This window comes from Lactuca virosa, chromosome 8, assembly GCF_052849685.1.
Source record: "Lactuca virosa cultivar CGN04683 chromosome 8, Lactuca_virosa_CGN04683_v6, whole genome shotgun sequence".
NCBI classification, from domain to species: Eukaryota; Viridiplantae; Streptophyta; class Magnoliopsida; order Asterales; family Asteraceae; genus Lactuca; species Lactuca virosa.
The window spans coordinates 219,252,205-219,266,919 of NC_136433.1; the positions used below are offsets into that span (position 1 = coordinate 219,252,205).

Consider the following 14,715-nt stretch of genomic DNA (forward strand, 5'->3'; position numbering starts at 1 on the left):
TTTGTATTGCTTAAAACTTAATAAATTTAAAAGTGATAATTTAAGTGTTCCATTTGGTTCTTAACATCATCTTTAGGTAAATCTTATATCAGGTTTCTATTTGGGACTTGCACTTGATATACAGTTTAATCATGTCTCGTAATTCATTTTAATCAGTATATTGATTTCAAAGTGTATTTAAAATAGTGCAAATTGTAGGAAATAACCACATATTTTACTTTTTTTTTACTATAATCTGTAAAAAACAATGTATTTACATTTTTTTATCTATGATAGTAACCTACTTATATCTTTTTAACGATAATAGTAATATGCAACTCATAATAGTAATATACTTACTTTTCATTACTCATAATATCAATGTACTTACTTACAATTCATTAATCATAATTACAATGTACTTATATTTATCTAGTGCTATCATGGGTAAAAAAGCTTATAAACATTTGATATTAGTGATAAAAAATAAAGTATATTACTACTATCTATAGATTAATATAACCACATTGTTATTCCTTATTATTAAGAAAAAAAAATATAAGTACATTTTTACTATGTATAAAAATAAAAAGGTGTGTAACACATATTAACTGTGAACTTAAGGTATGCTACTATTCTCCCCAATATTACACATAGGGGAAAACATGAAACATAAAAACCAAAATTACCATGTGGTATTACATTTAGGCATTGTGGATTTAATTGGCTAGAAGATCATAGTCACAAAAAAAGTATTTATTTAGTTTTGCTAGTCTATTTATATGATTTGAAAACCCAAAGGGCCACTTTATTGAACTTCAAAAATCTAAGGGGTCAAATTGAAACTTCAAGCCACATAATCATCTAGAAATCGAGTAAAAGATGGAATAAAGATCAGAACCGAATAATATCTCGGGTTCGCCCCGGTAACTTGTTGCTGCCGATATCTACTACCACCGTCAACCGGTGAATCATGAGCAACGAGAAGAGTAAATCCGGCACCGGAGATGAAAATATGGTACGGATAACTCTCAGAATGATTGGTCCTTCTCCTCCATCTTCCATGGATGTCCATTCTCCGATCAAAGTATGATTCTCGTCTCTTCTAATTTCATATGCATATCTTAATTCCGGTTGACTTGAAACCTATAATTGACTAATTGTAAAAATATACTTGATGAATTCGACCGGATTTATTTGATGATTGCGTGATTGTACTTGAATGATCTTGATTACGAACAATAGCAAATTGTAACAATGATGCATGAGATCATGTCTTACACAGATGATAATATCATAATTAAGGGACGGATGAGCACATCGTACTGTACTGGAGTTGGATACCGATCAATCTAGTGCTGTTCTCGTTTTAGGTTAATTAATTTATGTATTTTGGACTTTCCATGTCGAAGCTTTTTAATCCTTTGTCTCAAATTGATATGATTATGTTCTGAATTTAGCAAAAAGTTGCTAGTCGAAGTCATTGTGCGATCAAAATTCACTCAGAAGTTCAATTTCATGAATTTTGAAGTTATCCCTTTGATCTTATTGTAAAACTACGTGGAACAAACTTGTTTACCCTAAAATAAGTGAATGGAAACTATAACTCTTTCAAACATTTAGAGGACTGTTGCTGTTTGGAAGTAATCTTATTTTGAAGGAGATTAAACAATCAATAATTTAGAAGCTAATATTTTAGGTGATTGTTTTGATTTCTTCCTTCACTTATTATCAATTAGGTGCGTGATTTGAGAAATTTGATTGCTGGAAATGCTCGATTGCCTCTTGAAAACTTGAGGCTTATTTTGCAAGGAAATGTGTTACATGACAACAAATATGGTGATGATATATCTGTTCATCTCAACCATGGAGGTATTACTTTATTTCACTTTTGCTTACACAACAAGTTATCCATACAAGAAAACAGCTTCCAAGTTTCATAGTTCTACTGATTTGCTCCTGCCCATGTTTTTTTCATTTTTTCTAATACATGAGAGCATTTTGGTTTGATATCTGGTTGTGGTAATTGCAATTAAAATGACTCTTTATTTTTTCATGTACAACATCTAAATTGTTGGAGAGTTGTATTATATTATCCAGATACTCTTATAGTTGCTGTTAAACCAAAGCCTCCTGCCAAACACATTCAGAATGGATTCGAGGAAGAGGAAGAGGAACTTGTAAGGACTGATCAATTTGTGTTACATGATTTTTTCTCTATGCATGACATGACTATATATAACAAGGCAGAACATGACATGACTTTTTTTTTTCTTCCAAAAAATAGAAGTTTCAGCTCCCACAATTAAATAGCAGATGGAAGAAGAGGCTTTTCATTATTCTACATGAAAAGTTGAAGATACCTGGTACACATGTGGTTTATGAAATTTATGGCTTATAAGTTACAAAAACAGGCCTAAATGCAAGAAATAGCAACATACATACCTTCATTTAATTGTTTATCATTTCTTTGTACTTTCAAATGTTTTTGTGTGAACACATTGCACTTTAAAAAATCTATCCGGATATAGCGCTTTCCTTTCAATTTTTTTTTTTTCTTATTTAGACATTGTACTATAAAAAATCTACCCAATTATAGCAATGAAAATTTCTTTATATTGATTTTTCAAAGTAGAATGTTGTAATAGGATGCTTTAACCCTTACAACAATGAAAGTAGGATGCTTTAATAAACAAATTTCTTTATATTGATTAAATGAAAGTAGGATGCTTTAATAAACAAATAAATAAAAGTACATCGCTATTTCTTGCGTTTAACCCTTACAACAATGGTTGGTCCTAATTTTTTTTTTTTTTTTTTTTTTTTTTTTTTTTTTTTTTAAATCTTCATTAGATATGGTTTTGATGGCAATCTTCTCTCTCAGTCTGAAGGTGTGGGCCCTAATCATTATGTGGTTTATCTTAGCACCTATTGCTCATAGATGGGATATTGGACCTTTATACGTAAGTAAATCTTCTATGAAAGATTCACAAATTTCATCTCTTCACTAAACCCTAAAAAGTGGGATAGAGACTTTCGCTCTCGATTCTCGTATATGCAAAAGACATGAATGCCCTCCATAGCTCTAGTTTTAATAACGAGGACAAGGAGGGTATTCACGTCTTTTATACAAACAAATGATAGAGAGCAAGTCTTTGGGTGGAAAAAAATATTACAGTTTTTGTCCTTTTGACATCAGTCTCAGTCTAAACTTGTAAACTTGTAGTGCATCTCTAATTGTTTTTTTTTAATACTCTCCATTTATTTATAGATACTCGGAACTGGCTTTGCCATCATCTTTTTGAATCTTGGCCACCGGCAACAGGGTGATATGAGGTAACTTTATCCGTCAACTTTATGGCTATTTTCGCTGATGAAGATGAGGAGGGTATTTATGTCTTTTGAACACCGGAGAGATCGAGAACGAATCCTCATCCCCCACCTTTCTCCATCTTTGTGGGCAGGACAAAAAATTGTAATTTTTGTCCATTGACATGAGTCCAGGTCCTAGTCCAATGCATGCCAAACACAGTATAACCTGTTATGTTTTGTCCTGCTCTGTTAAATGTTAATCCTCTTTGTTGAACTTGTGTAGTGCTTATTCGATATTCAACGAAGATTTCAGAGAACTTCCCGGGACATTTAATGCAGAACGAGTCGATAGAGATATTCGGGCAGGCCAATTTTAATTATTTGTGTTTATATCTAAAAATCTAAAACATTTTGATTTTTTTTTTGTTTTTTGTATGATACTCATGTACAAAACATTATTAGAATTAAGAAAGAACTTTATGTAAAGAAAGTGAAAGACCTATGGGGGTCGGTGAATAGACTTTTGCAGTAGCTGGATTGATTTTGACAAACTTATTTGTTAATTACATATGTTATCATTACATCATTTTCGTCTGATTAAATTAGAATAAAAACGAAAAAAAATTGACAAATTTTGGATTTCATTATGTTTTGTTTCTAAAGTGCAAGTATTTAATGGCTCGAATTACGTCTCCTAAAAGGCTAAAACTGATTTGTTCAAAGAATTATATGAATATTGTAATAATATAATTTTGTAATCACATTTAACCATCAACTATTTAGAAAAAAAAAAGACTAATAATTTGAAAATACACTAATTGTTGGCAAATCGGTGATTATAACTTCGAATATTTTTATTAGAGATGTATCTTCCAAGATGTTTCTGAAACGAGAAAAAGTGTGGTTTTTGTGAGAACACATAACTGCACACATTTGAGAGGGTATGAATTTTCAAAGATTTAAGGTCACGCTTTTATGTATGTTCTCACACCGTTCTATTCCCTTCACCAATCAAAGTCAAACCAATACTCACGTCACATGTCAAAGTCTACCAAATAGCTACATTAAAAAGAGTTCTTTAAAATGTTTTTTTTTTCCTTTCACTTAGAGAATATATTAAATTTTCACCTAAATTGGTATTACCCTTAAGCACATCCAATGTTAGTTTGAAAGTGTTGGTCTTCATTTAATAACTTAAAAATATATTGTAACATTATCCAAAGGGATAATGACTTAAAAGAGTAATATATTTTTCGATTTGTACACATTTGGTCACTGAGTTTTTTTTTCGTCCACATTTAATTCTTCAACTTGTTAAACCGTACACATTCAGTCATTATGACCGTTTACTGCAGGTTAGCTGAGAAAATGACGGTGATGACTCCGGTGTTGGATACCATTCGAGAGGCTCAGACAGAGGCTGTGAGACCGGAGAACTGCAAGAGGGAGCGGGTGATTGGACAGGTGTCCGATTTGGTTACTGATAGCCGAGGGCTTATGACCTTCCGCGGTCGGGTTTGGGTGCCGTTTACGGGCGGGGCACGTAGCATACTAATGGAGGAGGCCCACAGATCGAGATTCTCTATCCATCCCGGGGTCACTAAGATGTATTTGGACCTGAAGAGAGATTACTGGTAGTCCTGTATGAAGAGGGATGTTGCATGGGTAGTTGAGAGGTGCTTGACCTGTCGCCGGGTTAAGGCCGAGCACCAGCGTCCGCATGGCAAGTTGCAGCCACTAGAGGTTCCCCAGTGGAAGTGGGAACATATTTCTATGTATTTTATCACCAAATTGCCGAGGACCGCGAGGGGTGTTGACGCAATTTGGGTGATTGTGGATCGGCTGACGAAGAGCGCTCATTTCCTTGCTATCAGTGAAAGCTCTTCTACAGAGAGACTGGCAGAGATGTATGTGAGAGATGTGGTGTCGCGGCATGGAGTGCCGATCTCGATTGTGTCAGACCGAGATGTGCGTTTTACTTCCAGGTTCTGGAAGAAGTTTCATGAGGAGTTGGGTACGAGATTGCACTTCCGTACTGCTTATCACCCACAGACGGACGGGCAGAGTGAGCGGACGATACAGACACTCGAGGACATGCTTCGAGCATGTGTTATGGACTTCCGTGGAAGTTGGGATACATACCTACCCTTGGCTAAGTTTTCTTACAACAATAGCCACCATTCGAGTATTGGTATGCCTCCCTTCGAGCTTCTTTATGGGAGGAGGTGCCGGACTCCCATCTGTTGGGGAGAGGTAGGGCATCGAGTGATGGGTAGCACTGAGATAGTGCTTAAGACGACTGAGCAGATATAACAAGTCCGACAGAGGTTACTGACAGAACAGAGCCGCCAGAAGAGCTATGCGGATAGGCGGCGATCCGAGCTCGAGTTTCAGGTTGGAGATTTCGTACTCCTGAAGGTATCTCCTTGGAAATGAGTGATCCGATTCAGGAAGAGGGGCAAGCTGGGGCCCCGATACATTGCTCCGTTCAGGGTGACCGCGAGAATGGGTAAGGTAGCATACCGTTTAGAGCTACCTGCGAAGTTGAGCCAGATCCATGATACCTTCCACGTATCCCAGTTGAGGAAGTGCATAGCCGATGAGACGGCAGTAGTGCCGCTAGAGGATATTCAGGTGGATGCGAGCCTGAATTACGTTGAGAGGCCGATTGTGATCTTGGATCGGAAGATCAAGTTTTTGAGAAACAAGGAAGTGCCCCTGGTTCAGGTCCAGTGGCAGCACCGGAGGGGATCCGATTTGACTTGGGATCCGGAGTCAGAGATGCGGGAGCAGCATCCAAAGTTATTTGCGGAGCACGACTTCGAGGACGAAGTCTGATTCTAGTGGGGGAGAATTATAACATCCTGGAATTCAGGTATCTTCCTTTGATCCTTTTCTTTCCCCAAGTTGTCAAATTAGTCCTTAAAGGAAAAGTTTGGCTTTTGAGTACACTGGGCGTAAGGAGGAGTACGCTGCGCATACTCATGAGCGTGTTCTTGACGCGGAGTCTAGCCAATACGCTGGGTGTACCATAGTGTACGCCAGGCGTACTAGGTTTAGATTGAAACCCTAATTGTGGGGGTGAGCCCTATATAAGGAACATTATGGCCTCCTTGTTGGCCACCATTTCCAGAGACTTGTCCACCAAAAACCCTAATCCTTGTTCTTGTAGCTAGAGAGTGCCTTTGAGAGCTTGTTGGTGTGTTCTTGACATTAGAAGTGGAAAGGAAGCTTTGGAGAAGAAGGAGTGAGAGCTCAAGCACTTGGATCTGAGCTTAGCAGTGTGGGAAGCTTCATTTGGAGGTATAAAGCTTCAAGCTTTCTTACTCTTTTCTTTTGTATATGTATGGGGTGTTTTAGGGTTTTTGTCCCCAAAGTTGATGACTTTATGAGTTGATGAGCCCCAAGAATCCGCGATCTGTCCCTTGTTAGTGTATTTCATGTTATAGAGTCATAAAAATCCAATCTTGGACGTTAGAAGTGAGCCATGCATGAGTTATGAGCTCTTTAGTGAAGGAAGTGATGTGTTTTAGGTGTTGATGACCATTACAGCCATGCAAAGGCGTAAAGTCTTCGACTTTATGAATTAGGAGGTTGTAGGGGGTCCAAATCTGTATTTTGAGCCAAGGTCTTAACTGATTAAGACCTTAAGTGAGGAAATAGTGAAACTGGGACTTACGCTGGGCGTAATCCCAGTACGCGCAACGTAAGGGGTCGAGCTCCCCGATTCTGTGAAGCCTTCGAGTACGCCCAGCGTACAGAGCTGGTACGCGCCGCGTACTCCGGAGGGTTGACTTTCGTTGACTTTTAGGGTTTAGTCAACATGTGGACTTTTGGACCATTAGAGGGGTAAAATGGTCTTTTAGCCTTCTGAGCGAACATAGGAAGGGATTTGTCTAGCCTTGAGAACCGTTATTGATTTAAGATAATTACTTTATGTGATTAGGCGGGGGCTAGGTCATTGTTTCGAGTGCGGGGATATCGAGCACGTGAGTTACTAGACATCATACGAGGTGAGTCTTCTCACCATACCTTACCTAGAGTGGTAATTATGTGTGACCGGAAGGTCTTATGTGCTATGACGAGTATGTGATATATTTTTTTATGTGATATGTATAAGTTATGTATGTTATGAGTAGCATGGTATGGACCGGAAGGTCAGCAGTGTATGGACCGAAAGGTCAACAGAGTAGGACCGGAAGGTCTACTCGGATTGTGGGACTGGAAGGCCCCTGAGACACATTGACCGGAAGGTCTCATAGAACTATAGCCTCAAGTGGCTAGCTGTATGTACGTGGTGTTTTGGGGAACTCACTAAGCATGCGTGCTTACCGTTTATGTGATATGTGTTTCAGGTACTTCAGAGGACCGCGGGAAGGCACCGACATGATTGTACACACACACTATGTTTTGGGAAGAGCTACTGTGGATCCTGGATTTTATGAGATGATTTGAAAACTTTGTTAAATGAATATTTGATGTTGAACAATATGATACATGTTTTTATGAATTAAAAATAAAAAATTTGGTTTGAATTTTCACGATGTTAGAACAGGTCCAAGTAGTCATCGGACTGGAATACTCAGGGTTTGTTGGCATTCCGCCTTAACCCAACCGCTCTTCTCGAGCCTCCGTGCTTACGGCTTACAACTGGTCCGCACCAGGTATCATGACCTACAACATATAGCAGGACCACTTCAACCTATCCCACCACGATATGGCTATCCCACATAAGATGTCGTGAGAAAAAACCTAAAGAAATCATTCATAAGCACAAAAACAAAAATGACTTATTTTGCAACAAAAAAAATATTAAGGACTAAATGTGTACAAAAATATTAAGGACTAAATGTGTACAAAGTGATAAATATATTACCCTATTAAGTCATTTTTATCGGCTAACCTGGAGTAGCCGGTCATAAGGACTAAATGTGTACAGTTTAACAAGTTGAAGGGGTAAATGTGAACGAAAAAAAAGTCAGTGACTAAATGTGTACAAATCAAAAAATACATTACCCTTTTAAGTTATTATCCCTTATCCAAATTTGATATGTATACTTATTTCTTTCTTTAGTTGATGATTTTGATAATAGAGAAATGTGATGTGTTAGACATTAGACATTATACTTACACATATGCATTTTGACATGATATATATCATAAGTAATTCGTAGTAGAGTTTTTTTGGTTTTATATATTTTTAGTAGCTCAAATGTAATTAATCGTTATTTTGACATTAAGTTCATATTTAAATTGCTGCCATCATTCTTGAAAGTCTAATGTCATATTATTTTTCCATTTCATTCTTAGACATCTGTGTATGTGACGGTTTGGTTCGTTTATTGGTCAAAACCGAACCATAACCATTACAACTGGTTAATATATTTTCGATAGCCATTGGGTAGTGGTTAGTATTAGTTTTGGTTAAAGGTTTTAGTCGGTTAATGGTTATGGTTAATGGTTAATATCGGTTAACCATAATGGTTTAAATAACTAACTTTTTTGATTCCCAATATAATTGCTGACCATATATATAAGTTGTATTCATAGAAAATTACTTATCCTATCTAATTCCAAATGACTAACCTTTAAATTTTTGATTCCCAATATAATTACATACCATATATTTAATAAAACATTATACTAAAAACATTTATTAATATTATTGGTTCGGTTCGGTTTCTAGTGGTTCGGTTTTAGATGAAAACCATAACCGAACCATATGTATTCGATAATTAAAATTCGAAACCGCATCATATCTTTTAGTGATGATTCGGTTAAAATGGTTCGGTTATATCGGTTAATTTGGTTTTGGTTCAGTTTTTGGTTAATATGCTCACCCCACTTCTCTTATATTGTCAAGATTTACGTCTTCATCGTGTGCCTCCCATTATGTTCAAACCATCATAATCTCCGTTCTCTCAATTTCTCGATGATTGACACCACTCCTAATAAATTTATGATTCATGTGTTTGGTATAATCTATATATATATATATATATATATATATATATATATATATATATATATATATATATATATATATATATATATATATATATATATATATCTGCATCTATATCTATCTATATCTATATAAAAGAGACATTTTTACCTGCACGGTTGCACCACATGCATTTGAAACATCCATGACTTTTCAATTTCTTTCTAATAATTATAATAAATTGGTTAATAATATTAAATTAATGCAAAAACTAAAGTCTAATCATAAATTAACTAAACTACAATATTAAAATATCATATTTTACTTCTATTTATAAAATGATGACTTTAAAATTTTAAAATATTATAGTTAACTTATTAGTTTAGATATTGTTGTATGCGAGCAATTGTCATTTTAAAGTCACAAATTTTGTATAATTTATGATTTTATGCCAAATAGTTAAATTATTAATTTCAATATAATGTTAAACGGTTAACTTAAATCAAAATTTCAGTTAAACTTGAAAAATATCGAGTGACTATTTTATAAATAATTAAACGTTATAATTTATTGCGTTAAACTTAAATTGTAATCCTAAATTAATAAAAAAAACAATAAAACTACTTTTTATAATAATTAAGAATTTTCAAATAAATAGTTTAAAAATAACTTACAATAAGAATAGTTAAAAGTAATATTATATAAAAAATTATAATGTTATTTAAAAAAAAATATTTGTTGTTTTAAATAATTACAATGTAAGAAACTAACAATATTCATCAAATAAATTTTAAAAAAGTTAAATTTCTGAAACCAAATTAAAATAATTAATAGTTTCCAAATACATTATTTTAAATCACTTACAACAACAATAGTTAAAAGTAACATTATATACAAAAATTATATTGTTAAATTTAAAAACAAAAACAATGTTTGATGTTTTAAATAGTTACAGTGATAAAAATTAAAATATTAAGCAAATAAATTTTTTAAAATCAAGTAATCATGACAACAACTATAAATGTCATTGAACAATATATTATATTTAATTTTATTCATGAGTAACTCGCATGTAAGACTATTGATCCAATTGAGATTATAGAATTTTAGAAGATGTCTACATTATAATATAATTCAAAACAAACAATGTTTGTACGAACTTATTATATATATAAGAGATAACAACATCGTCATTGATATATTTGAAAAACATATATGTGTAAAGATTTCAAATATATTGTTATATTATGCGCAACGTACGAGTATTCGCCTAATGTCTAATAAACTTCTACAACATGTCCACCACAACATTTTCATCTCAGCTACATCCATATTCACTCTTACCCATCTTAATCGTTCAACATCCGGTCAATATTCATATCTAACATATTTATATAATTAATATATAAACATATAATATATTTAAAAGGCCCCATGGAGATTTCTGAATAAGAAAATTTGTCCCTGCTTCTGCCTTAATTTTTTTTTTTTAAAAATAACCCATATAAAATCGGGTCCCAATTAAGGTCTTAGGAGGAATAACCCCTTTGTTTTTAGGGCTTATTACTTGTCATTATAATTATTTTATGAGGAGAAAGTTAATATACTTGTTTATTATTTTGTTAACTAAAGCTACCGGCCCATGTTGACTACATGAAAGCTAAGGTCATATACACTTTGTTTCAATTTGTTCTACATTATTGATATAAACATGTCAGCAATTCTTAGAGCCGCGTATATAGTTCATAGTTAGATTTGAGTCCGCAAAAATATACACAAACTAATAATCTAACCATTGGTTAAACATAATTAATAAGCAATATCATTTCCATACAAATAATCTAATCATTGATTAAACATAAATAAATATTGTTGATCATTTTCTCTGTACTTTATTATTATTATTATTTTTGTGAAATGTTTAATCGTGTTAATGAAGTTTATATATTTTATACATACATTAAGGAAAACAAACACTTATTAGATATTGAATTTACAAAAAGTGGATATTTTTCGATGCATTAGAGGTATGTTGTATAATTATAGTAATGGAAAAGAAGTAAAAAGTTTCGATAAGTATTATTCGAATAATGAGATATATTCGTAAAATTGTATATAGTAAGACTAAATTTTTAAAAGGATTATCAAAAAAACCCAATGAAAGATGAAATATGCGATTATTTCACTCTGTTGTTAAGTGGTTGTGTTGGGTTCCATAGCATTGATATCCCTAAGTTGTTTTCTACTTGAACATTATTACTGAATAGATATATATTTTATGCTATAATTAATTAATGAAATTTTAGTGGTTCAATGTGACATATATTTTTCACATAGCAACTAAGTGTCAATGTCGACCATCCTTCTTTTGGTTTCAGTCCCTCCAGTTCTTGTATTCGTGTTTCCGCTCCTAATGTCCACATCTGATTATGACAATATGTCCACATCTGATGATATTTCCAATATGTCAAAATCTGTTAATAAAACTAAAATTGGAAGAAAAAAAATCGCAACAAGTAGGACATCCTACTTTCGATTTCTATCTAAAAAATATTGATGGATACTTTTATTTAGCATATATCAATTTTAAATGTTACTTTTTTATGTTTAGATTTATTTGATATGGGTGATGATACATCCAAGAACGATTTGATGTTTCCATTGATAAAGTACATAATGACAATTATGTCCTTATTCACTTTTAAAAATAACTTGAAAAAAAAATTCTGAATTTGTTTAAAACAAATGACAATCAGGTTTCCAAAACGTATATATATTCACAATTATGTTAAACTCATTTTATCTTATAACTATATCTTTTATTTTAATTTGTTAATTTATAAATATTTAAAAAAAAATAACAATTATAACTTTTAATTCTTTGCTTATTGAATATACCACCGATGTCTTTTAACATGTATACCTATTTTAGTACTTCCAACATTTTTCTTTCTTGGCCATCTTTTACACCACCAATTCTATTTTTTTAAAAGAGATATTATATCACATCAATTAGATAAAACTATTACATAATAAATCACTTTAACATTTTTAATGCATATTAAATCACAATTTATATTTATAGAAACCGTCTCGATCACTACAACGTGTCATATTTGTCTTTTTTTAAACCTCGAATAAATACTCCATATCCTTTAACGTAATAGAAATCTCATACACTCTTTAGTAATTCTTGGAAAGATGGAACTGGATCCGATTACACCGGCTCTTAGACCCATCCTGGAACTGTTAGAACCGGTTTCGAACCCGGATACGGGATACCTACTTTCTAAAAATATTAAATTTTCATTTATACAAACTAATCACATAACAAAGAATGTATCATCCCAAGTACATCTATAATTGTTTATAAAGTTTTAAAAAGTTCAACGTAAATGTGTATATCCATATGGATTTTTAACTTCTAACTCAATTAACAATTATTCCTAAGTATGATTGTCCTAATTTTCTCAATTATATGTTCTTGGTTCTATTCTCTATAAAATGAAATATGGCTTGTCATAATAATCCAGTGGATATTAAATTATTAATGCGGCATATGCATTTTCATGAAGTTACGTAAAAAAAAAATAGACATCACATAAATTTTAACATAATCAGAATCAAATTTAGAGGAACTGTTTGAGATTTGAGGTCATGAGGTGAGGAAGAAGTTGTGAGTTGTGGGTTATGCTTGGTTTAGATTTTCCAAACGTGCGATTTTCCTATCTTAATTATATATCTTGAACTTAATGGAGGATATATTTGTTCGTAACTCTTTTTTTTTTTTTTGGATGGATTAAAAAATGCCGTGGATAAATCAGCGCCTACCGCAACTGTCAAAAAAATGAATGGGTCAAACTCCCCTACAATCTCTACGCATCCAAACCATATTCATCTCCTAAATATTATCTGATCCGTAAAATCCTCACACACACACACACACATACACACACACACACACACTTACTTGAGTGTTGCACCTGTTAAGAATTTGTTCTTTTATTTCTAATGGTTCTACTTCTACTCTTCCATTTTAGATATCCGAGACCTTTAAACACAAACACTTCGTGTTAGAGTGAATGATGGATTTGTATTTTGAACCCGACAAAGGTACGCCTTTCTGCATTGAAGTTGGCTACTTTGATACAATGAAAGAAATCAAAGAAAAAGTGACAAAGTATCACGGTATTCCAGTTCATGAACAAACCCTAATGTTCAAAGGAAGAATCCTACCCGACGATCTCAACATTCACAACTCCAACATCTTTGACAGCTCACACCTTAAGCTTATGATCAACAGCCCCACCAGAAGTACCACCACCACCAGCCCCACCACTGATCCTCAACAACCACCACCACACGTAACCACCACCTCCACCACCATTACCAAGGTCAAAATCGAAGAAACATTTTCACCGTCTTCTTGTTCTTCCTCCCAGAAGATCAAACTTTTCTTGAAAACCTTCGGAGTAGCAATTGAAATGGACCCGAATGATTCAGTTTTGAAGTTGAAAGAGAAGATCAACGAAATGGAAGGAATCCCATTTAGCAGAATGATAGTTCATGCAAATGGGAATGAATTACATGATCATAAGACATTACATGAGTGTCAACTTGTTGATGGTTCAGAAGTTGAGATTACACTTAAGCCACCTACACCTACGCCTATGATGACAATAACGACAACCACCACAACCACAACTACAACCGCACTTTGTAATTTAAGCATGAATTTGATGGGACATAATAATTACACGAAGAAATTGAAGATAAATGTGATGTCAAAATACGGGGATAAGATTACGTTGGAGGTGAGTCCACTGAGTAACGTGGGAGAATTGAGGAAGGAGTTACAGAAGGTGAGAAGCCAAGGGGTAGGGTTTCGTTTACCAGAAGAAGGATATTTCTTTATATACAAACAAAATGTCATGGAAGAAGATCAATCTTTCAGATGGCATCAAGTCGCACAAGGCGACACCATTGAGATATTCAACGGGTGTGTCACCGGTGGGTCTTGAGAATATATTGATTCTTTGTTTTTTGTTACGTAATTAATCTCTTTTCTTATATGAACGCATATTCAAAATCTTTATCAAGTTAGGAACGTCAGACGTCAGTTGTAATAATTAATTTAAAAAATATAAAGAGTACGTACTAGATTATGGGACACATCTTGGAGATAAATGCATGAAGTATAGACTCAATTAATAAATTAATAATAGTGTAAATTGAGGGTCCCAATAGAAAACTCGTCCAACATGCCTGTCTCTTTCCTCGTTGATTTCAGGGAAATCACCCATCCCTTGTCCTTAGTCCTTACTCGGTTTATGTTGGTTGTTTGTGGAGATAAATTGTTTATGTTCACGGTTTATGAATGGAATTGTCATGTTTAATTATGTGTTTATGGATGTACTTTATGCCAATTGTTTATGGACGAGTTCATGCTAAATTTATTATATAACCTGTTTATATATGAG

The 14,715-nt window shown here is 33.6% G+C and overlaps 2 protein-coding genes across 2 annotated transcripts; both read left to right on the top strand.

The window, feature by feature from the left end:
* Positions 1 to 881: 881 nt before the first annotated feature.
* Positions 882 to 3,842, top strand: LOC145128547 (ubiquitin family protein). Its single transcript, XM_079063349.1, has 7 exons — positions 882 to 1,066; positions 1,719 to 1,851; positions 2,080 to 2,159; positions 2,267 to 2,345; positions 2,833 to 2,942; positions 3,251 to 3,315; positions 3,575 to 3,842. Exons 1-7 carry the CDS (start codon positions 953 to 955, stop codon positions 3,666 to 3,668), a joined length of 675 nt encoding a protein of 224 aa, XP_078919475.1. The 5' UTR covers positions 882 to 952; the 3' UTR covers positions 3,669 to 3,842.
* Positions 3,843 to 13,318: 9,476 nt separating this feature from the next.
* Positions 13,319 to 14,284, top strand: LOC145134164 (ubiquitin domain-containing protein 7SL RNA1-like). Its single transcript, XM_079069055.1, has one exon. The coding sequence runs from the start codon at positions 13,321 to 13,323 to the stop codon at positions 14,254 to 14,256; it is 936 nt and encodes a 311-aa protein (XP_078925181.1). The 5' UTR covers positions 13,319 to 13,320; the 3' UTR covers positions 14,257 to 14,284.
* The last annotated feature ends 431 nt before the right edge of the window (positions 14,285 to 14,715 follow it).